Source organism: Hippocampus bargibanti, linkage group LG07 (genome assembly GCF_051943395.1).
Source record: "Hippocampus bargibanti isolate YZ-2025 linkage group LG07, ASM5194339v1, whole genome shotgun sequence".
NCBI lineage: Eukaryota > Metazoa > Chordata > Actinopteri > Syngnathiformes > Syngnathidae > Hippocampus > Hippocampus bargibanti.
In genome coordinates this window covers 10,598,988-10,623,651 of record NC_142740.1, presented here as the reverse complement: position 1 = coordinate 10,623,651, position 24,664 = coordinate 10,598,988, and the positions used below count along the sequence as shown (strand labels likewise).

The window sequence follows — 24,664 nt, the reverse complement described above, 5'->3', positions numbered from 1 at the left end:
ATATATATATATATAAGGAGTCGTCACCTTACCGTGGTGGAGGGGTTTGTGTGTCCCAATGATACTAGGAGCTAGGTTGTCTGGGGCTTCATGCCCCTGGTAGGGTCACCCATGGCAAACAGGTCCTGGGTGAGGGACCAGACAAAGTACGACTCAGAAGACCCCATATGATGAAAAAGAGAAATGGATTCAGTTTTCCCCTGCCCGGACGCGGGTCACCGGGGCCTCTCTCTGGAGCCAGGCCTGGAGATGGGGCTCGTTGGCGAGCGCCTGGTGGCCGGGCCTACACCCATGGGGCCCGGTCGGGCTCAGCCCGAAGAGGAAACGTGGGTCCCCCTTCTCAAGGGCTCACCACCCATGGGAGGGGCCAGAGGGGTCGGGTGCAATGTGAGCTGGGCAGCAGCCAAAGGCGGGGACCCTGGCGGTCCGACCCTCGACTGCAGAAGCTAGCTCTGGGGACGTGGAATGTCACCTCTCTTACAGGGAAGGAGCCTGAGCTGGTGCACGAGGTTGAAAAGTTCCGACTAGACATAGTTGGGCTTGCCTCCACACACAGCCTGGGTTCCGGTACCAGCCCTCTCGAGAGGGGTTGGACTCTCTTCCACTCTGGAGTTGCCCACGGTGAGAGGCGTAGAGCAGGTCTCGGCATACTTATTGCCCCCCGACTCGCCGCCTGTACATTGGGATTCACCCCAGTAGACGAAAGGGTTGCTTCCCTCCGCCTTCAGGTGGGGGACGGGTTCTGACTGTTGTCTGTGCATATGCACCAAACAGCAGTTCAGTGTACCCATCCTTTTTGGCGACCTTAGGGGGTGTGCTGGAGAGCGCTCCCCCTGGGGACTCCCTTGTTCTGCTGGGCGATTTCAATGCTCATGTGGGCAATGACAGTGGGACCTGGAAGGGCGTGATTGGGAGGAATGGCCCCCCCGATCAGAACAGGAGTGGTGTCTTGTTATTAGACTTCTGTGCTCAACACGGATTGTCTATAACAAACACTTTATTCAAACATAAGGGTATCCATATGTGCACGTGGCACCAGGACACCCTTGGTCGCAGTTCGATGATTGACTTTATAGTTGTATCATCGGATTTGCGGCCTCATGTTTTGGACACTCGAGTGAAGAGAGGGGCGGAGCTGTCAACTGATCACCACCTGGTGGTGAGTAGACTCCGTTGGTGGGGGAAGATGCCAGTCCGACCTGGAAGACCCAAACGTGTTGTGAGGGTTTGTTGGGAACGTCTGGCAGAATCCCCTGTCAGGAGTTTCAACTCCCACCTCCGGCAGAACTATACACATGTCCCGGGGGAGGTGGGGGACATTGAGTCCGAATGGACCATGTTCCGTACCTCCCTTGCTGAGGCGGCAAATCAGAGTTGCGGCCGTAAGGTGGTTGGTGCCTGTCGTGGAGGCAATCCCCGTACTCGCTGGTGGACACCAGTAGTAAGGGATGCCGTAAAGCTGAAGAAGGAGTCCTACCGGGCTTATATAGCCTGTGGGACTCCTGAGACAGCTGACACGTATCGATTAGCCAAGCGGAATGCAGCCTCGGTGGTCGCCGAGGCAAAAACACGGGCATGGGAAGAGTTCGGTGAGGCCATGGAAGCCGACTTCCGGACCGCTTCGAGGAAATTCTGGTCCACCATCCGGCATCTCAGGAGGGGAAAGCAGTGCACCACTAACACTGTGTACAGTGAGGGTGGGGCGCTGCTGACTTCGACTCGAGACGTCGTGAACCGGTGGGCAGAGTACTTCGAAGACCTCCTCAACTCCACCAACACGCCTTCCTTGGAGGAAGCAGTGTCTGGGGTCTCCGAGGTGGGCCCTCCGATCCTTGTGACTGAAGTCACCGAGGTGGTTAAAAAGCTCCTCGGTGGCAAGGCCCCGGGGGTGGATGAGATCCGACCGGAGTTCCTAAAGGCTCTGGATGTTGTGGGGCTGTCCTGGCTGACACGCCTCTGCAACATTGTGTGGTCATCGGGGAGAGTGCCTCTGGATTGGCAGACCGGGGTGGTGGTCCCCCTTTTTAAAAAGGTGGACCGGAGGGTGTGTTCCAACTACAGAGGGATCACACTCCTCAGCCTCCCTGGAAAGGTCTATTCAGGGGTCCTAGAGGGGCGGGTCCGTTGGAAAGTCGAGCCTCAGATTGAGGAGGAACAGTGTCGTTTTCGTCCCAGCCGCGGAACAGTGGACCAGCTCTACACCCTTAGCAGGGTCCTCGAGGGCGCATGGGAATTCGCCCAACCACTCTACATGTGTTTTGTGGACTTGGAGAAAGCGTTTGACCGTGTCCCTCGTGGAGTTCTGTGGAGGGTACTTCGGGAGTATGGGGTACAGGAGCGGCTGATACGGGCCGTTCGGTCCCTATATGACCGATGTCAGAGTCTTGTTCGCATTGACGGCAGTAAGTCGGAATCGTTTCCAGTGAGGGTTGGGCTCCGCCAAGGCTGCCCTTTGTCACCGATTCTGTTCATAGCCTTTATGGACAGAATTTCTAGGCGCAGTCGAAGCGTTGAAGGTTTCTGTTTTGGTAGCCTCAGTATAGCATCTCTGCTTTTTGCAGATGATGTTGTACTGTTGGGGCCTTCAAGTGGAGCTCTCCAACTCTCGCTGGAGCGTTTCGCAGCCGAATGTTAAGCGGCTGGGATGAGAATCAGCACCTCCAAATCTGAGACAGTGGTTCTCAGTCGGAAAAGGGTGGAGTGCCCTCTCCGGGTCGGGGAGGAGATTTTGCCTCAAGTGGAGGAGTTTACGTATCTGGGTGTCTTGTTCACGAGTGAGGGTGAAAGGGATCGAGAGGTCGACAGGCGGATCGGTGCGGCGTCTGCCGTGATGCGGCCTTTGTACCGATCTGTCGTGGTGAAGAAGGAGCTGAGCCAAAAAGCAAAGCTCTCAATCTACCGGTCGATCTACGTCCCAACCCTCATCTATGGTCACGAGCTATGGGTTGTGTCCGAAAGAACGAGATCCCGGATGCAAGCGGCCGAAATGAGCTTTCTCCGTCAGGTGTCCGGGCTCTCCCTTAGAGATAAGGTGAGAAGCTCGGTCATCCGGGAGGGGCTCAAAGTCGAGCCGCTTCTCCTCCACATCGAGAGGAGCCAGATGAGGTGGCTCGGGCATCTGATTAGGATGCCCCCGGGACGTCTCCCTCGTGAGGTGTTCCGGGCATGCCCCACTGGCAGGAGACCCCGGGGACGACCCAGAACACGCTGGAGAGACCATGTCTCCCAGCTGGCATGGGAACGCCTCGGGATCCGCCAGGACGAGCTGGAAGAAGTGGCTGTGGAGAGGGAAGTCTGGGCTTCCCTACTGAAGCTGCTGCCCCCGCGACCCGACCCCGGATAAGCGGCAGAAGATGGATATATATATATATATATATATATAGACGTGGCGGTGCCAGACTCTGCTATGATTGGTCTCTGCTCTCAGGTTGGGAGGAGCAGAGGACTACTCCCTGTGACTACACTGATTACTTCTATTGTCCTGACTGATTACTTTTATTGTCCTGCCTGAGTATGGGGTCTACGACTTGTCTGGTTGCCCCATTTGCTCTGGTATCACCTCATCAGCATAACTAAGCCTATGTTGGCCAAGAAGTCTGTTGTACGAACGATCCAAATTGAACATCACCCTGCCATGGCGATTTAGTGAAGGGGTTTGCTGTTATATGAAAATAGCTTCTTTTACTCCTCTTTCAAACCTCAATGGGCATCAATCGGCAGTACATATGCACCTAAAAGCTAGCAGCCACTCATTTGACGACAATAAGGTTAAAATCTTAGCAAAAGAAAATAGAAGGTTTGAGCATTTAGCACATATAGATGAGCAATCATCTACGCTCACACCTCAAGACAATTTAGAGTGTTCCATTTGCCTGCCATCATGTTTATGGAATCCAGATGTAACTAGAGTACCCGGAGAAAACCTACACATGGCACAGAGAGAACATACAAATTCCCCACTGGAAGGCAGAAGCTGGTATTAAACCTGGTACCTCTTCACTGTGAGCCAGAAATACTTTCCAGTCGACAAGGTGCCACCTTCAAATGATAGTAAATCAATACATATAGGTTCACTTGTCAGTTATGTAATACGGGTGATAAAAATGTCCCTTTTAAAAAAATGTCCGATTTACACAATATTTTCGACTGACGGGGAGCCCTGCATTTGTTGGTTTTATTTATTTTGATTCATGGCCTGCATTAACATGCCATTGCTCGTGGCAACAATCTTTGTTCTATTCCTTGACTTCGGGTGTTGTTGAAACATTTATCATCTAATCCTCAAAAATCTGTTGGTATATTGAGAGTCATGCCTGAAATTGTTGGACACCAGAGGTTGTCCTTAAAGGCCTCTCGTTGAAGGCATCAGTCAGCATTCCTTTTGCTTACTTAACAAAATAATAACAATAAAACAAATTCTGTACTTCTGAGTGCCACCAAATACCTGTCTCATCTGTGAAACTGCTGGTTGAAGCAAACAGGATCTATTTATTTTATTAATTTGTTTTCTTTCCAAAGTTCCTACACATGCGCATTTGAACAATCATCATTTTTGTTATGTAAGCAATGTAAAATATTTGAATGGTGTGTCATCTTGAAGGTCAAACATAATCCGCTTTCGTCTGCTGGAAGCTATCTGATTTGTTTATATTTGAAAGCTAGTCCCCCCCCGGCCCCCATAAAACACTGAACATAGAAAAAATCTGTCCCGCTGTCCAACAGTTATTCAACTAAACATGATTTAAACTTCAACCACCCAGTTGACGTTCTTAATCGTCACACTTAAGAACATCTTTAACACAGACAATAATCTTAACTTTTTGAGAAATGGCACAATGTGTGATAGGAGGAGTTACGAAACTGTTTGGTCAGCCGGGTGTGAACCACATTTTGTCTCTTTGTGTCTCGAAGTTTGCTTTGTGTGAAGAAACACAAGGAAGAATCGAGATGCAGTGGTGTCAGAAACAAAACCGCCTTCCTTAACCTCTCTCAATTTGATGAAATGGCTCTTCTCAGTGGTAAGTATGTACAGATTGATTCATACAGTCTAAGTCTAATGATATTATATCCAACATAGTATTTCTCTGTAAAATTGCAATTAATCGTTGTACTAACTTCATCCTGTCTACTTGATATCTAATTTTAAGCAGATTCTTTACTTACAGACAGTGTAGGTGTTCAAATAGCTGACATGTTTCGGCGACTACTTCCGCCTTCGTCAGAGTGTCACGGATGTTGCGGCATTTTCAGCTGGTGATGCTATGAGGGCGTGACCTACCTGTCAGATCTGACAGGCAAGCCACGCCCCCCACTGTCCGCTCGTTCCTCCAGGATACTGGTCCAGGTATTAGAGATATTAGAGGTATTTGAACACCTACACTGTCTGTAAGTAAAGAATCTGCTTAAAATTGAATTGCAATTAATGGTGAAATGAAATGAATGAAAAAAAATAGCCACGAGGGGAATCTCCCAAAAGTTATTATTCTCAGTACAGTAACTTGCAGAATGCTCACTCATATCTTTTATGTGTTTTGTGTTTTACGGGGGCCATTCAATTGATCTGGTAAATGATATTTTTTTTCATACCGTCATCTCCGAGCCCTGTCACACACATTCCCATCTGTGCACAAGAACAAACGCAAGAGTCATTGGTCAGGAGTCATCTTGCACCATGACAACACAAGGCCTAACAGTGCAAACCAGCAACGAGCTAAGCCTGGATCTGCGCCCCTCATAATAATACATTTCATTTATAAGCGCCTTTCAAGACTTTCAAGAACAATTTACAGTCACAGGATATTTTTTATGCGGGTGAGCAGCGGCAGCCACTCATACAGTCAAGACCTTGCCCCTTCAGACTTTCACCTGTTTGGTCCCTGACTAAGGTTCACAAGAGCCACAGAGTTTGAAAGGGATGATAAAGTCAAATTGTTGTGACAACTGAATGCGAGTATTGTGTATCGATATGTATATATATGGCGCCGCGAGAGTGGCTGCCTTTCCAGCATCTCCTGTGTTTTGCTTTTCTACTTTCATTTCTTTCATAGCTTTGCTGCTGTGAAATGTAAATTTCTCCACTGCCAGACTAATAAAGGCAATCCAATCCAATTTTCCAAGTCATCAATGTCTACAAGATACTGTCTGGGTCCAAGAATTGTATGATGTAGTAGTATTTATCTGATCAAATTGTTTTTTTTTTTTTGTTGTTGAATTAAGTAGCTTTTTACTGCTCCATTTTCACCTGTAGACTACAGGTTTCTAGAGGATACGGGAAGGTTTGCTGGAAGTGCCCAGAGAGACAGTCTCATTCAAGTTCGACATACTTCGATCAAAGTAAGCCATTTTAATTATTTTATTGGGATGATCGATTGAGTTTAATTCCAGGTAGTTGCGGTTTAGATGCCCAGAAGGGAAGTATAAGCTTGAGGTAAAAAGGGTCATTTAGAGCAGGTTACCGTGATACCTTGGCTTACAAACTTAAGTGGTTCCCAGACAGTGTGTAAGGCAAAAAGTGTGTATCCCAAAAATTAATTTCCCATAGGAAACAATTAAAATGAAATTTTCTACTTTCTAATTTTCTAAGTCTTAAACCTACACAAAATATACCTCATTTTATGCATAATAAATGTGTTATGGTATTATAATTAAAGAATGGAATAAGGTATGTTGTGTGTAGTTTTAAGGCTTATTTAGTTGAAAATTATATTTTATGGAGACCTGGGAACGAATTATTCTCATTTTAATGGTTTCCTATGGGAAAAATATTTTTGGGATACACAGTTTTCGCCTTACACACTCTGTCTGGGAACCAATTAAGTTCGTAAGCCAAGGTCTCACTGTACTTTTCATTTAATATATTGTTGGCCACATCTGTCATTTATATTGTGTACCTTAATCCCTAATCCACACTCTCATTGTTAGGCAAAGAAGCTGATAGTTAATGCCAGAAAGATGAACATCACATTGAGAACCCTCCCCAGCACCTTTACCAAGAGGAAGGAAAACTCCACCATCTTCAATTCAAGGTAAGAAAGCATTACATGGATAAGCGTACGATTCCTTTCATACAGATTAATTAGACACACTGGTGTGCAGTACTGACAATATTTGTGAGGGTGTGTGCTGCGGTCTAATGCTATGCATTTATTTATTTTACCATAATGCTGTCAAATGAATACTGCTTCCTCTCTCTATAAGTACTTAAGTCGGAAATTCTTGAATGGGAAGGAAATGAAATATGTATTTTAAATCTAATATTTTCACAAACCATTCTTAAAAAAATGTTCTGGAGTTACATTGGGAAATGAAGTCATGGTTCAAGGTAATATTGGTAATCTTGCTCAGCCATTGCCGTTATATGAAATCATTTTTTATTTATTTTTATGTTTTTAGCGTGATCCTTTTACGAATCAGTGTGAGGTCCAACCATGCACAGAGTCAGTGTTTGTATCACCACACTGAAAACCAATACGCAAAGGAGCATATTCAGAAATACACTCGACAAAGGTTCTGCATCATGCAATATTAACCTGAGCTTTTAGTCGTGGTAAAAATGCCAATTCCTCACCTAAAAAAAATAAATAGATAAAACACCCCATTACAGCTTTCTTTCATACTCCCATCTACAAGCATTCCTGCCCATTCTTTCCAAGTACCACCCCTGCTCAATTCAAGGAAAAAACTGGGTACCATTTGCTCAGAGGGGATATCGCGGCCCTAAAGAACCGCATCTGGTCAATGGTCGCGATGAGTGCCTCGGCGCTGGCCTCACTTGCAACAGATAATTCGGCAACTGTTTGTCTGATCATCATTTCTCAGAGGACTGCCTGGTGAACCTTGGGCCAGTCTAAAAGTGAATTGGCCAGGACATTAAGCCTTAAAACTGGTGCAGTTATCACAATCATACCTTCTGAAGAGGCCAGAGCTCTCAGGAAATGACACAGTTTGCCAAACATTGACATAATATTAGCATGAGATTTGTTGTCAATTAAAGGACAACCGACACCACTTTTTCGTTTCCTAACTGACATCAGAAAAAGTTTTATAGCATTTAAAATACCCAAAACCCGCAGGATGATATTTTTAGTCAAATGCAAAACACCAATAAAAATGACTGTCTAAAAACTACTTCAAATTGGTGGTGTCACGCCAAGACGTCTTGCCTTGCTCGAGAATCAAAAGAGTGGCTTCAGATTCGGAGAAGATGCTTTGTTGTTACTCATCCAGTTATGAATATGATTCAAATAGTTCTGAAGAGGAAAGCATACATGTTAGCAATCAATTAAAGGATTTATTCCATGTCATTTTGAGGCATCTGGAAAGAAATGTAGCACCCAAAAAAGGCAGAAGATGGCGACAAAGCTCCGTGTCAATGGGCTGAATTTTCTCCTGGGAATTTTTGTCAGCAAATATCAAATAGTTGTTCGGTGCAACACACAATGATTCACCATAGTGTTATGTGTTTTCCTTCTAATTTCGCCATCAACACGGACCAACATGAAGTTTTCAGACCAAACAAAGTACCGCGAAACGCATTGACGTGATGAAAGGATTGCTACAGTGTGTCCTTTTTCGGTCAGCGGCATTCCTTCCGTGACGTGACGTCAAGACTCGTCCCCAACTCAAAAACAAGACTTCCGGAATATTCAGCGCGAGTCTTAAAACGTAAAATACAGCTATATGCGGTGGAATTTTTGTAAAATACGCTCAGTAGAAGTCATTTGAAGCAATTTTACAAATTATGGACACAATTTGTCCGGAGGCGTCTGTTGTCAGCCATTTTTTTGTTGTATGTTAATAGAAACAATAATAAACCTGCTGAGACACTATTATGTTTGCATAGATGAATGATATCTGTCCTTCCTAAATATTGGCAAATCACTCTGGATCCATGACGTAAGATTCCAAAAATGTATTCTTCCATCATTTTTACGATTGACTGTTTCGTGCCCGCTGGACTTTTAGACGACATCATGAAAGAGGTGTGGCAGTTATACCAGGAGAGGCGGGGTTTTAGTGAGTCACACAGCCTCTATATTACACTGTGCAGTGTAGTGTTTTGGTTTTGGACGTTGCTAGTTACCTTTATTTTATGATTGGGTTATCAAGTGATTTGCCGAAAGTTTGAAAAGAGAATTGCTGAGCACTATTGACTCATTTACAGATAGTGCAAAGTTGATTTAAAAAGACCATAATCTGATGAATGTGTCTCGGTTTTATTTTATGCACATTATTTTCGGCACCTGTTTTGTAATTTAAATAATGATTCATTTTTTTCAGAAACAGCATGTCAATGCCAATTTAAAGGCTGCAGCACTGTGGTTGAAATGGGATGTGATAAACTACATTGTCAGTCTTGATCAAAGGGCATTTATTAGAGTGGTCTGGCGTTAGTCAGCTTTTCTGAGTGTGACCCAAGGCCCTCAGTAGCAATATATTATTAGACAGTCTTGGCGTTAAAAGAAAAATTGGTACACTCACCACTATACTTTTATTGAGAAGACAGAACATTCAAAAGATAAATGACTCCATCAGTTTCCCCATACAAACAAAAGTTTTGCAAACATCACAGGAGAAAATATTATATAAAAGGAAAATACTTTTACAGGAGCTGAATAATATATTGTGTTCCTGTGAAACCTAGTGATTGTGATGTTTTTATTAATTCAACTTAACCATTGCTCTGTAAACCAGGCATATTTTGATTGCTATGGATCAGGCAAAACATAAATCTACTGCAGGTATGGACTCTGCACCTTGCTTGAAATGATGGAATGCATTTTGGGACAAGCCCCTTTTTTCTTGAGTGAATTGCATAGTTTCCATTTGCTGTAATAACAAAATAATGGCATTGCACCTGGTGCCTCACCCTCATTTTCTTGCATGTAGAAACACATAGAGGCTTCCTCAGATACATGCGGACACACACTGACGCAGCAAAGAGGAACTACCCAGTTCTCTGACATTTATCAATTCAGTGTATCGCAAATCTGTGCTCAGAAATACAGTAGAATTCAAGCTCTAGTTACATTATTTTGAACATCACAATGTTAATTTCCTGTCTTAGTGATTTAGCTTCTTCAGGCACAAGCTATGATAGTTGACAGGGACATGATTCTGAATTACGCCCCCCCTCCTGAATTGGTTGCCAGCCAATGGCGAGGCACACATAGACAAATTACCATTTGTACTCATAATCACACATAGGCATAATTAAGAGCGTCCAATGAGCCTACCATGCATGTTTTGGGAAAGTGGCAGGAAACTGTCATACCCCGAAAAAAACCCATGCTGGCACAAAGAGAACATTCAAACTCCACACAGAAAGTCAGGGGCTGGAATTGAACCCTTAACTCCTGCACTGTGAGGCAAATGTGCTGCCATTGAGAGTCCACGGTATATTGTATCATACCTAAAATAATTTGATTTTGTTCCACACAGGGAAAAACAGTTTCTGTGGCACTTGAAGATTATGTTCCCTCAGAGTAATACAGAATTCAGCCAGAAAAGGTAAGTCTCACAGCAAAACAAGGTAACACGGCAAGCATAATTACGGGCAGGTGTAAGGTGAACCGTTCTTTTTCTTTACAATGTCATTATTTTCTATAGTAACCTTGATTGATTCTTTTAAATGTTAGCTTTCAAGTAGCACACGAATTGTCTTGTCATTTCTCAAATATTTTTTCCCCTTTCAGGGTATGTGACAGGCTAAGTTTAGAACAGATCTTGATGCCTTATATACACCCAACAGAGTCGGACCCTTTAATGCGCCACAAGTAAGGTGTGTGTGTGTGCGCGCGTGAGTGCGCACGTGTGTTTGTGTGTACATACACTTTAGTGTTGAGAAACTATCTGTAATTTGATTTTGTTTTCAGGTTGAAGAGGTATGTACATGCCCCAATTGAGCATGTCAATGTATTTATGAAGGCAGAAGGACTGAAAGCAAATTCACTCAGGTGAGTGACAGTGAATGCCTTTCTATGATGTGTTTCTATTGTAAATTTTAAGAGCAAACATTTTCTTCATCATATGTAAATACAATACATTTTTTTGTGTCATATTTGTAGAATATGAATTCAGCAGAAAAATACATCCCAACCTATCCAGCTGTCATATGTAATCATATTCCTTTAAGGACATTTGGCTTTTTTATCATCTCATACACATGTTGCATCTTTGCAATTAGTACCTGGCAAATAACACTCAGAGGCGAGGGCAGGGGTGGGCAAACAAGGGCTTGCGGGCCAGATTTGGTCTTTTTAATCGGGCCTGCCGAAATTTGGTACACAAGTGAGGTTCAGTATGAATGATTGCATTCATTTCATTTGAACTTGTAATAACAGGCCGGGTGGCACAGTTACTTCAAGTTGCAGAGCATAGGATGGGAGGAGGAAATGAAGAGAGGGAGAGAGATCGAAGAAGTAATCGTATCTGCCACTTGTGGACCTCGGTCAAACGGGAAATCCTGCACCTAGTTTAAAAAAAGTATGCATTAAACATGATGCTACTATATTACATTAACAATTGATTCCTAACAATAAGTTCTCAAAGTCATATCGAATCCCATCGTCGCAGTAACTCAAGCAACTCCATTTCGATACGACGGAATGTGCGTGTCCGGGCCGCTATTTTCTATCATTGGATCCAAAATGGCGACATGCGACATGTGAGAGCCTTTCATTTCAGTCATTTACTTTCACGTCCTTTCGATCGTGGCATGTAAACAAAAAGGAATAGAAATAATCGCGGAAGAGAAAGTTATGTGTCTGATTAAACGAAGCGGGTTACAAAGTATGAAACTTTCAGGAGTTGTTTGAAGTCGCAAATACCCAAATCTAGAGACTAGAAAAAACAAGGAAATGATTCTTGCACGGTTTAATTATAACCATTTCCATGCTCCGAGCGAATTGCTTTTGACTCAATGGACAATTGAGTAAATGCACGTTTCCAGGAATCATTTGACTGTTGTCGCAACAAAAACTTTTCGCAAAGTGAACTGCTCATAGCAGAGGAGGTGAGTTTCTTAGCGCTAACTATGGGCATTGAAGACTTCGAAGTGTCCCGTGGCTGGCTTCAAATTGTCGTTGCACAACATCGGCTGAGCAATGCTGTTATGTTTGCTGATCGAGGCGAGGTTAGAATACAGTGAATGAAAAGAAAAGCCACCAAGTCTCTTACTCGTCTCATTTTGTAGCTAATGGTCCTGTATTTTTGGGAAATATATTCTTGCACTTCATTACTTGTGTTGTCACACAATCATATGTTCTTTAAATACTTGGGTGTTCATGCAGGACATATAACATAGTTATTTCACCGTTCCCTACTCATCAGGCTCCACACAACTATGTTAGTGTGTTTGGGTAGTCCTACCATTTCACACCCACACAGAATTTAATGTGTAACAACATTCATGCAGACTAAGGGCATACGAAAAAGAAGTGGAAACTGTCTTCAAATTAAACATGCAACACTGTCTCTGCCTGCAATGGTCTGAATCAAAACATATTAAAATGCCATAGTATGTATGTATGTATGTATGTATGTATGTATGTATGTATGTATGTACAGTAAAGTCTCGTTATATCGATATTCAAGGGAGTCCGAAAAAATATCGATATAACCGGGACTATCGATTTATCCGACCCTGTTTGCATGTAATTTTCTCTGTGCGTGCATAGAAATAGTATCGATATAACCGGGACTATCGATATATCCGATATCGATATAACGAGACTTTACTGTATATATATATATATATATATGTATGTATGTATGTGTGTATATATATATATATATATATATACAGTAAAGTCTCGTTAGATCGATATTCAAGGGAGTCCGAAAAAAATATCGATATAACCGGGACTATCGATATATCCGACCCTGTTTGCATGTAATTTTCTTCGTGCGTGCATAGAAATAGTATCGATATAACCGGGACTATCGATATATCCGATATCGATACAACGAGACTTTACTGTATATATATATATATATATATATATATATATATATATATATATATATATATATATATATATATATATATATGCGTATGCAGCCCCCGCCTTTTTTTCAGACTTTTTTCTCATTTGTCATTCTCATCCCTGCATGTGCACACATCTGCTACATTCTAAATTTCAAAGCAACAAGACACCGTCGCACCCATTAACGAAAAAGAGATGGACTCTCATCTGCTGAACCACGTAAATCTGCTTCAATTCCAAGCCACGACTCCCAGTTCGACATACAACTAATATAACCACACATATCTGCACATTTTACTAATTTTTATACTACAAAGTACTTTAAATGTGTACTCATATTAATTAATTTGTGACTCATGTTATCATTTTTAAACACGGTAAACCAGAAAACTGAAGTTGAAACAAAATTATGAGACACAAACATTATTTCATCAATTTGATTATTTAAGAGTTTTACCTCCCATACGTCAGTTTGATTCTGTGTTACAAGTTAGGAGAAATATGCAGCGACGAGAAATATAAAAATGGTCTTAAATCTGAACCATTCCATTTCAAATAAATATAATTTACGGTCGAATCTTGGTGACATACCATTTTTCCTGACTACGCTGGCCATTTTATTACGTTTGGCATTGACATTGATATTCTGTTTTTAACACTGTCCCTGAACTTTTAACACTGACCGAGTTGCAGTGTACTCTTGTCAAGATAAGTTTTATTTTACTTCCCCTTTTACTTCCTTTTGAATTCTTCTACACCCTTCCCCTGACTGAAACATTGGAACAATAAGAGAACTCTGTCGCTGTGGAAGCTATCTGCGGACCACAGCTGTAACAACTAAATGTCATAAAAAAACTGCTCGAAAAGTGGACCTTCGTTTGGAGTTAATCAGAGGCATCTGGCAGGTGTGGGCTGACCCCCATTTTATATACATTAGAATGTGGTTCATTTTTAACACAGCCACATGAACCGTTACTAAAGCATATGCACATTTGAATGAAACAGAGACAAACGTCCATCAGCTCTCACATTCAGATCAAGGGACAATTCAGAGTGTTCAATCACCCTGCCATGCATGTTTTTTGGAATGTGAGAGGAAACCGGGGGACATGGAGAAAACTCATGCGGGCCCAGGGAGAATATGCAAACTTAACACAGGGAGCCCAGAGTACGATTTTAACTCACAACCTCTGTACTGTGAAGTCGCCGTGCTAACTACGTGGCTACCGGGCCACACTACCTGTGCAATATTGGCTAATTCAAAACTTGCACATACATGCTCATACAGATTTAAAAGGTAAAAAGGTCAGCCCATTCCATTAATTATATGCGGGTGAACCTTCTCAACTTACCTCACTCAAACGTCTTTGGTATACCTTTCTCTTCTACCTTGTGTGTGTGCATGTGTGGTATTAGTTGACAATCCCTCTTCCAGGCCTCTAATAATTGTGAAGTGGTGCTGGATTAGTTAAATTAATGTACATTGTGATTCTGCATCCATTTTTTGGGGGGGGGCAGAACTTTTTTAGGGGCCATTGGCTATGTAAACAAGGAGAATGTGCTTCCTATGTGTATGTGTATGTGTATAGTACACAGACATGTGCACATCCTGGCTGCCTTACATACAACCTTATAGTTTTCAGGGAATTTGAAGGATGGTTTATGCACAGTTCAGTCACAGCAAGACGGAATATAAGTGTGTGAATGAGAGGGATCCAAGTACAAGAGTGGTGCTACAGAGTGAAGAGAGAAAGAAGATGGAGGAATTTAAAGGACAACCGACGCCTCCGGACAAGTTGTGTCCATAATTTGTAAAATTGCTTCAAATGACTTCTACTGACCGTATTTTACAAAGATTCCACAGCTTATAGCTATATTTTACGTTTTAAGATTCACGCTGAATATTCCGGAAGTCTCGTTTTTGAGTTGGCGTGAAAGAATGTTCAGACCATATGTTCACGATTCAGAAAGGTTAGAATAATTGGAATTGCAACTGACGATGACTTCGATGTAAGGGACATAGAGGAGGAAGGACCACATTTTCTACCTCTGGATTTGGTAAAGTTCTTTAAAAAGTGACACAGGATCAAGTCTTTGCTGGGTTGAGTCATTTGGTCTGAAAACTAATGGTTTGATAAACTTGTTACTGTGTTCTTCATGCTAATAATTATCTGAATATCTCTTAAAGTTTTATGTTTGTTTACATATTCTCTGTTCATTGTTTATCCTGATTTGTCATGTAATATGAGCATATTGTACACTTCTTGATGGAATAAGCATCTACTTGGACGATTCACACTCTTGTGCTTTTTTTTTTAACCAAAATACACAACCGCTCGACAAAATGTCTTTGACATGGTTGTGAAGAATGGGACAGTTGTATTACAGTTGAGTCTTTTGGTAATGACAGCCCAGCAAAGTGTTTCTGAAGCTTGTTGAAAGTAAAAGCAAAGCACATCTCCCAAGAATCTAGTTAACTGACATGATATGTGATCACCCTTGGTACATGATAGAACCACTTATCGGCAAGACAAGACTCATGTCATCCCGAACAAGTCTGGGGGCGTATGCTAGCTTCTCTATCTGACTTTGGTTTCTGATTTAGTTAATTTATGTTCCAGAATAACTGGATATTCACTGCCCATAAAGGCTATCAAGTGCATTGTTGAATGACTCCTTTATGGATTGTGCATTAGTCGTCAAACTCAAGTTTATTGCCAACCAAAACCGTTTTTTGTTTGTTTTTTTGTTTGTCTGTTTTTTTTCCAAAACCCGTGGTGGACATCTCTTGTGGCTGACCAATGCACATTTTGATTTTGAGCATGAAGTCTGAGTCACTGGTGAAAGGACATTTTGATTCTCCCCTCTCTCTTCTCAAACTGCTTTAAAGGACAACCGACGTCACTTTTTTTGTTTTTTTAACTGACATCAGAAAAACGTTTTATAGCATCTAAAATAGCCAAAACACGCAGTATATTTTTAGTCAAATGCAAGACACCAATAAAAATGACTTAAAGTGTCCAAAATCTGCAAAAAAATGAGCTGCGAATTGGGCATTTTCATTAAGTCCCGCCCCCAGTTTGTGATGTCACGCCAAGACCTCTTGCATTACTCGTGAATCAAAACAATGGCTTCAGATTCGGAGAATATGCTTTCTTGTTACACATCCAGTGATGAATATGATTCAAAGAGTTCTGAAGAGGAAAGCATACACGTTTGCAATCGATTAAAGAATTTATTTGTGCCATTTTGAGGCAACATTAGTGGGAAATCCCTCACCTAAAAAAAGAGGCACAAAATGGCGCCCTCCTGTCGCCACCTCCGTTTCCACAGGCTGATAAATTCCTTATATGGCGCTTGGACACACATCACTCATTGTGGAGCTCCGTGTGTTTCCCGTAAAATAGTTTGGATGCAAAGATTATATTCTCGTGAATTTAACGTTCGTAAGGCGAAAGGTTCATGAGCTAAAGCGTTCGTAAGCCGAGTTGTTTTCTTTGCCAAAGGGCATTTCCCAAATTTTACTCTGATTTCACAAAGTTTTACTATCAAAGAAAAAAAGATTGATGCCCAAGAAGAAGGAAATATGTTGAAAGGGATATATTTCGTATTTTTTTTTTGTGTCAGAGTACCTTCATAATGTATAGTTTTTATATTTTTAACAATAAACCAATACAATAAACCTTTCCAGCTAAACATTTAAAGACCAGATTATTGGCTTCAATTTAGTTTGCTCCATTCTTCATGAAAAGTTGAGTATGCGGCCATTATTGATTTGCGGCAGCTTTTATGTCCGCTATTAACAGTGGTGGCCACAATCACTGTATCGATTGCCTGCCTGTCTTAATCATGTATTGTTACTAATTGGTGTTTAATCTGGAACAGGTACCACAAATTGGATTTACAGAAGAGTTTAAGAGACAACCTGTGCAACAAAATATTGATTGAGTATCCTGTACTCCATGTGGTGCTGAGCGATCATTGGAAAGACTTTCCACTGAAAGAACCAGGTGAGTAATTGGTTCAATACAAACAAGATATTGATTTGCTGTTGTCCTCTCAGCATGTCCGGCTATCTGGAAAGCATCACTTGATGCGAAAGGTATTAACACTCCTGCCTCATGTTTTGCTTTCTTTCAATTTTCTGTTTACTCCTGTACTTGTTGGGTGGAGATCAGAATTTGTTTCAAAATGAGTCCAACAGAATCATATCGTGGTCTTAGTTTCTGCAACAGGGACCGTAAACATCCCCTTCCGCTTATTTTTCACTATGACAACAAGCTACCCTGACAAAAAAGTACTGTGGTTTGCACAACATCAAAAGATCTAGTTGAGCCTCCGCAGCAGACATGGCCAAAAAGAGGATCATTATTGAGACAGAAAAAAAAGAATGTTTCAATGTTTAACTCACATCTGACCGGTTTCTCTAGATGAGTCTCTTGACGGTCTTTGGTCGTCATAAACCACACTTTCCCTATCTCATGTCTTTACTCTGTCAGACCCATTCCAGTTTAATGACGGCTAAGCTATTCTGGTTTGTGTGTTTTCAATGATAAGGCCTTGCTACGTCACCATTTTGATATCATGTTAGTAAAAGAAATACACTGATAATTGCTCATCAACTCATGGGAAGCTGGGCAGCACGTGATAACACACTATCAAATACTGCGACAGTGGTTTATGTCGTCTGGATAAAGGGCATTGAGGCTCTCAAGACCACAGCATGCCCGTCTGAGTTAAGCCTGGCACACACAGAGTGACTTTCTGCAACAGAGCGAACGTGGCACGCGATTGCACAGGGTTCGGTAACTCACTTTTAAGAGCGCTAGACAATTGGCTACTGGTTTTGAATCAGTGGTAGACAGCGTTACAATGTCTTAGACCGCCCAATCATAGTAGCACATGAGCTTGAGAAGGGATGTCATGATATCCGAACACCACGATTCGATACTATCACACAATTGTGGGAAATTTTGCCGTATTATATAAACAACTCCATACAGTATAAAAACACAATACAGTAAAGTCTCGTTATATTGATATTCTTGCGTTCATAGAAATAGTATCGTAATAAGCAGTACTATCGATATAACCGATATTGATATAACGAGACTTTACTGTATATCTAAAAAAATAATTAACTGAAATGAGGGAAGAGGGCACAATTCTATATTTTTGTACATAGCGGCAGTGACAAAGAAACAAAATTGGCCCGTTGCGTTATTGTCAATTGTGCATATTGACTCATCAGTGCCAAGTGTGCCGTTCACAATGTTCGGAAATGTAAATTTGCCTGAGATTTCAAATCTTTCTGTGGAATTGTAAATGGTACAAGAGAATATGGGCAATATGTCACAATATTACATTTACATGTCATTTTCATTGTGGTAGTTAGTTGTTGAGGTCAGGTAGGCTATGTACACACTGCAAGGTGTAATGTCCAATACTGATTTTATTTATGTACAGTGATACCTCGGTTTACGAACTTTTTGGTTGACAAATGTTACATTTATGAAAATTTTACCTTGGCATACAAACTATTTTTCGGGATACACACGGAGCTGCCACAATGAGTGATGTGTCGTTCGTGAACGAGCCCGTTCTCCTGGCAAGAAAATGGCAACCGGCTTGTTTTGGTCCTCTATTCCCCTCCCTCAGTTGTCGGTTAAAGCCACGTGATTGGTCAAGAACGCAGCAGTGGGGGGGGGGGGTTACAGACAGAGAGAGAGTGAAGCCGTTCTCCAAAAAGAAAATGGCTGTCGACTTTTTTTTGTCCTCTATTCCCCACCCCCAGTCTTCGATTAAAGCCACGTGATTGGTCAAGAACGCAGCAGTGAGGGGAGGTGATTTAAACACGACAGTGAGAGTTTCAACTTTGATAATTCAAAGGCAGAGTGTAGACTGCAAGGTTAAAATACATGTATCCCATCAATCTGGCTCCACAAACAACCCGCACAAGCCATCTGTATACTTGATGCAAAAGGTAATCAACCCAGCTAAACAGAACACAATTGATGAGGAATTAGATAAAATTATCACAGAGAAAGCATCTACAAGGGATCATTCCTCAAGATTGTAAAAGAAGGTTACGTTCCTCATCAAGTGTTTAATGCTGAGGAAACCGGCCACTCCATTCCATCAAGCCATCACAAAGGTAAAGAAAACGGCTTTAATGTATCGTACAGATTATTTTTTTTATTATAATACCATAGCACATTTATTACACACAAAATATGGTGTATTTTGTGTAGTTTTGAGGCTTAGAAAATTAGAAAATAGAAAATTATTTTATGGGGACCTGGGAACGGATTATTCTTATATATATATATATATATATATATATATATATATATATATATATATATATATATATATATATATATATATATATATATATATATATATATATATATGATATCTTATATCAAAATAGGAACGATGCGGAAGATGGTGGAATTATAACGGGATAATGAAGTGACTTCTTTCTCTTCATTTCATGGAGATTATCTAGTAAAGATGATGCCATTTAATGTTATTGCTGCGATTAAGTAATGACTACTGGCTGGAGTGTTGAATTACATTTATTGATATTCTATGTAGCACGTTTACAATATTTATTTCAAGTGGCTTGTTTGTTTTAATAATAATAATCCATTTCATTTCGAAGCACCTTTCAAAACTCTCAAGGTCACTTTACAGTCACAGGATGAAGTTTTTCTATGGGTAAGCAGCGGCAACTACACACACCAGTGTTGAGTCAACCGAAAAGTAATAATAATAATAATACATTTCATTTATAAGCGCCTTTCAAAACTCTCAAGGACACTTTATTGTGGGACGAATAAAGGTTTTCTGATTCTCATACAGTCACAGGATATTTTTTTCTGCGTGTAAGCAGCGGCAGCCACATGTGCCAGCCACACGTGCCAGCGTTCAGTCAACCCGGAAGTAACATAAAGTAAAAAAGTCATCTGTTGAGAAAACACTCACCATAAAATGCTATAAGACAGTACATGCCGTATAATTCTAATTCATCTTAATTTTACTGTAATAAGTAACTCAAATAGATAGAAAGCTAGCTAATAGCTAGCTAGATAGATAGCTAATAGCTAGCTACATAGCTAATATATTGCCAGCCAGACAGATATCAAGTAGATAATAATAATAATCCATTTCATTTCTAAGTGCCTTTCAAAACTCTCAAGGTCACTTTACAGTCACAGGATCAGTTTTTCTGTGGGTGAGCAATGGCAGCTACTTTTGACATGAAAATAAACTTGTAAAATGTAATTATGATGATTATTATCATAATTACTAAATACATCCTCCCTACATCGATCAAGAGAATTCTGGTTTTATTTTATTAGAAATAAAACCAGTAATAAAACCTGTGTGTTTCACAAATAATTTCTGGAAATAATTCTTACTTCATCACAACATTAATTTGCTTTATAAGCGGCTAAGTCTTTTTTAATATCCGGGGAAAATTAACTTTCAAATCATGGAACTAAGATTTCCTCTCTGGATAATCAGGATTTCTCCTCTAATCAGGATACAAGACAAGTCTGGAAGAATTAACTCTGAACAAACAATATTAAGGCACTTACTTGCAAATGCACTCACACATTGAGAATCGAGAGTCAATTGGGGAATAACACCTTTGACTCCTTGTCATCTGGTGATGATCTTGGGTTTTAAATGGCATGGGCCCCCATAAAAAAAGCCAACATCACATGAAACTGCACTAATAAAGGAACCACCAGAGGGTGCTGGAACTACACAAATGAAAAATAAACTGGTGTGATGCTTTTATGAAAGGGTAAAATAGCCTGGCGCTGTTAATATCGCAGTAGCGCAGTGATCATTAATAATAATAATAATAATAAGTATAATACATTTTATTTATAAGCGCCTTTCAAAACTCTCATGGACACTTTACAGTCACAGTATATTTTATCTGCGGGTGAGCAGCGGCAGCCACACGCGCCAGCGTTCACGCAACCCGGAAGTTGCACCAGTAAAATAAATAAATAACAAATAATAATGACAACACACCCAAAAGCTATCAGCATGTCATCAACTTATCTTTTGATAAATAAGATGGCCACGATGCCCCCCCCCCCCCCACTCCACCAGACTCAATAACTTATCATTAACATGGGCGTTTATTGACATACATCATCAACCTTCAGTTGCAATGGTTTGTAATACCTCTTGCGAGTCACCTGGTTTCCATTGTGAAAGGTGGTACTTACGCACACAAACACGGGCAACCACCCACACGAATGGTGCAAACAGCTTTTTTGCACAGATAAAGATTTAGTGGACGCAAACCTACGTTCTGTGATAAGTGCAGCTATACAATTATAAGCAGTTCAGCAGCAGAAATGGAATTAATACCAAAAAGGAGAGCCACAGGGGGAAGACTTGGATTCAAGCCAGATCAACACAGAGTTACATCAACCAGCCGATATGTCACATTTATGACATAAGCCACGACACATCCAACCTCAACGTGGATTTAACAAAACCATCCCGGCCAATTTATTCATCTTGCCGCTTATCAAGCTTCACAGCGAGCATTGATCACTTGATAACGAAAGAGATGAAGCCATTCAACACTGCTGAGCGATCCACATTCACCCAGTGTAGACTAATTGGCTGTACAAACTACCCAAAAACAAACTTAAACTTCCCATACAGCCATTCCAGCCTTGTACAAGCCTTATGTAAAAGAAAACATTTCTGAAGCAAATAAGATAATTTGTGTTTGTCTGCCTGTTTATGTGTTTTATGTTAATGAATAATAATAAAATACACAAAACCGGGTTAGATGGAGGACATTGATTCGCTGTGGCAACCCCTAAAGGGAAAAGCCGAAAGGGAAAGAAGATGTTAATGATTAATAATCGGGATAAAAAACTTTTGTGTGTGTGCGGGTGAACAGGGGTAACCATTCGCGCCAGCGTTCACTCTACCCGGAAGTAGCATAGCAGCAAAGTCATGACAGAGGAAAGGAAAGAAAGAAGTAGAAAAACAAAATACAAAGCACTGGAGCTGCTGGAAAGGCAGCCACTCCATCTTGAAGTAAAAAAAAAAAACCTTAATAACAAATAATATGACAACACAAAGACACAGAGAGTCATTTATTCTTCAGCACTTGCTGTACCCTCTTTGTGACATGACGCTGTTCTAGATAAAAGAGAGGATCAAAGCATCTTTTTCAGCAGTGGATCAGAGACGTCATGGTGGAATATGCATATATACTACGAGCTAAATGTTGAAAAGCAAACACGAAGTTGTAGCACCCATTGATGAAAAGAGATTGTCTCACATCTGTCCCACATAAATCAGCCTCAATTCCAAGCCGCGACAGTTCCACATACGCATCGGCGCTCTGCGCTGACGCTCCTGTGTTGTGTACATACGTAATGTAATATAGGAATAAGATGTTGAAAAAGGCATTCAATCCGTCACTTTGTTTCTGAACATAGCCCGTGTCAGTTTTTATTTTAAATTGATATTTTTATGTATATTTTATTTATTGTTCTACATATTCAGTGCCATTGTTCAATATTCTTGAAAATTAAAATTGTCCATAGAAATGATGTATCGTAGCCTACTTGAACGAATGTACTCTTCATTCATTTATTTTCGGATCACATGCAATGTTTTTGTATTCTGTGCATAAGTGAGAACCGCCTGGCTGCCGGTCGGCTCAACACTGACCAATAACATATCATTCATCCAAACACACATGCATTTCCAATACCACTCGTCCCATTCCTGTGGTGGGGTGTTGGAGCCTGCCCCAGTTGAATTACAGCAAATGGGGGATTATAGCAGGAATACTAAATCTTCCGATTTGGCTAGATTTAGTTCCAGGCACTGACTCACATAAGTTCCACACTTGCAGGAAGTTGAAAATGTCCTAAAGAGGATGAGACAAACGTGTAGTCGATTGCTTGATGTAGGCGAAGAGTCAACAGCTGCATTTATTTTTGTATCCATATTTTCTTGATGATCAACTTTATTCACCTATACCTGCGGAATTTGGGTTTGTGGGGCCCGTGGGCGGCATCCTCCTTCATCAATCAATTGATATTGTAGAAAAAAGGACATGTCAAAAGAAAATTTGAGGTTTGTTTTTATGTTTGCAATGGATCTTTTATTACGCTATTACGCAAAGCCAAGTCCACCCACTTTTGATACGTAGAAAAGGACATGTCATAACACAATTTGAGGTTTGTTTTTATGGTTGCAATGGATCTTTTTTCATCATATTACGCAGACAGTGCTAAATCCACCCACTTGACAAGCTTAAATGCTGAGTGATTTTATCCATGGAGCTAAGGAGCCTCACTGACAGGCCCGACAGATATATATCTAATATTTATGAAAACAGAAGAGTTAGTTAAACAATGTAAAATCAAAAATTATTGCCAAGGTGTCATGGTTGCAAGTGTTGAAGGTACGTTTGTTTTTAATGTATTCGGTTCATCCACCAAACAATTTGAGTTTTTACCACCCAGTCTTTTTCTTTCCCTCTTCAACATGTCCACCCTGTTTGATTATATAACTCATAGCTTGGCATGTTTCCCCATCCTGAGCACCAGCAAGGGTCCAAATCATAGCGTCATCTTTCCCTCCGTCTCATTTTCAGTGGTTACAGAGGACTAGACCTGAGCAAATTCTTTACATAAAACATTTGTCTTGAGTCGCAAACATAGTTCACATTGTGTTGTGGGGAACAATGTTTGAGCGAGCTCTGTTTTTCATATGCAATTGTGGCCCTGTTGTTTCAGGTGAGCCTACGTCCGCCAACACTAAAGATACAACAAAGAGTGTCACTGTTGACCACGCAGGCGAGGATCTCGCCCTATGTTCCCCATCTATGCCTGGGTCTCACATCGCAAGAGGAAACGTCTTCACAGCAATGAGGACCAGCCCTGAATCGCTGGCCCCACAAGAGAAAAGGATTGTAAGAGAATTAGGAGAGGAAGAACTAGAAGATGGAGAGATTGCAGAGAGTCAGGATGAGGAGGATAAGGGAGAAAATATTAATACAAAACCGCATATTAAATCAGACATGTGATGGTGCCACAAGCAAAGTTGAGCTGGTCTACAAAGTTACCGGTAATTCTATTTAGAAAGTGTTGTCAACAGTATGACTGCCAGAGAAAGTGTGAGCATCACTGAATGACGCATAAATTGGCAGATACTTGAAATGGAAAATCCGCTTTAAGATAAAAAAATGTGTCTTTACTTTTCTTGTTTATTTTTTTTATATTCAAAAACAATAAACAATTGTCATTGTTAATAAAGCATTTTTGCATTTGCTTATTTTCTCTTGCTTGAGTATATATAGTATTTCGATGAGAAGGTTTCTTCAGCCGTCATCTGTACAAAAGTGAAGGTTTCGGACGTTTCGCCTCCTATCCAAGAGGCTTCGTCAGCGAACTAAAGTCTGACTGGTCGTATCGGCCCCATTTATATATCCCTAATGTACTTTTGTACAGATGACGGCTGAAGAAACCTTCTCATCGATGGACCACTCCTGTACGACTGAGAGCTTACACAGACGTATATATAGTATTGTTTTTATTCATTCATTCATTCATTGAATTCCTGAACCGGTTGCCAGCCAATTACAGGGCACACAGAAGCGAACAACCATT

General features: G+C 41.1%; 1 protein-coding gene across 1 annotated transcript in view; it reads left to right on the top strand.

Moving 5' to 3' along the window:
• znhit6 (zinc finger HIT-type containing 6) overlaps nucleotides 1-24,325 on the top strand; it is a 29,651-nt gene extending 5,326 nt beyond the window's left edge. Inside the window, exons 3-10 of the mRNA XM_089001493.1 lie at nucleotides 4,912-5,018; nucleotides 6,248-6,333; nucleotides 6,922-7,025; nucleotides 10,441-10,509; nucleotides 10,695-10,775; nucleotides 10,875-10,955; nucleotides 16,872-16,996; nucleotides 23,792-24,325. Of these exons, the coding sequence (XP_088857619.1) occupies nucleotides 4,912-5,018; nucleotides 6,248-6,333; nucleotides 6,922-7,025; nucleotides 10,441-10,509; nucleotides 10,695-10,775; nucleotides 10,875-10,955; nucleotides 16,872-16,996; nucleotides 23,792-24,081 (943 nt within the window). The 3' untranslated portion in view covers nucleotides 24,082-24,325. The remainder of the gene's footprint in view (nucleotides 1-4,911; nucleotides 5,019-6,247; nucleotides 6,334-6,921; nucleotides 7,026-10,440; nucleotides 10,510-10,694; nucleotides 10,776-10,874; nucleotides 10,956-16,871; nucleotides 16,997-23,791) is intronic.
• Nucleotides 24,326-24,664: the final 339 nt, after the last annotated feature.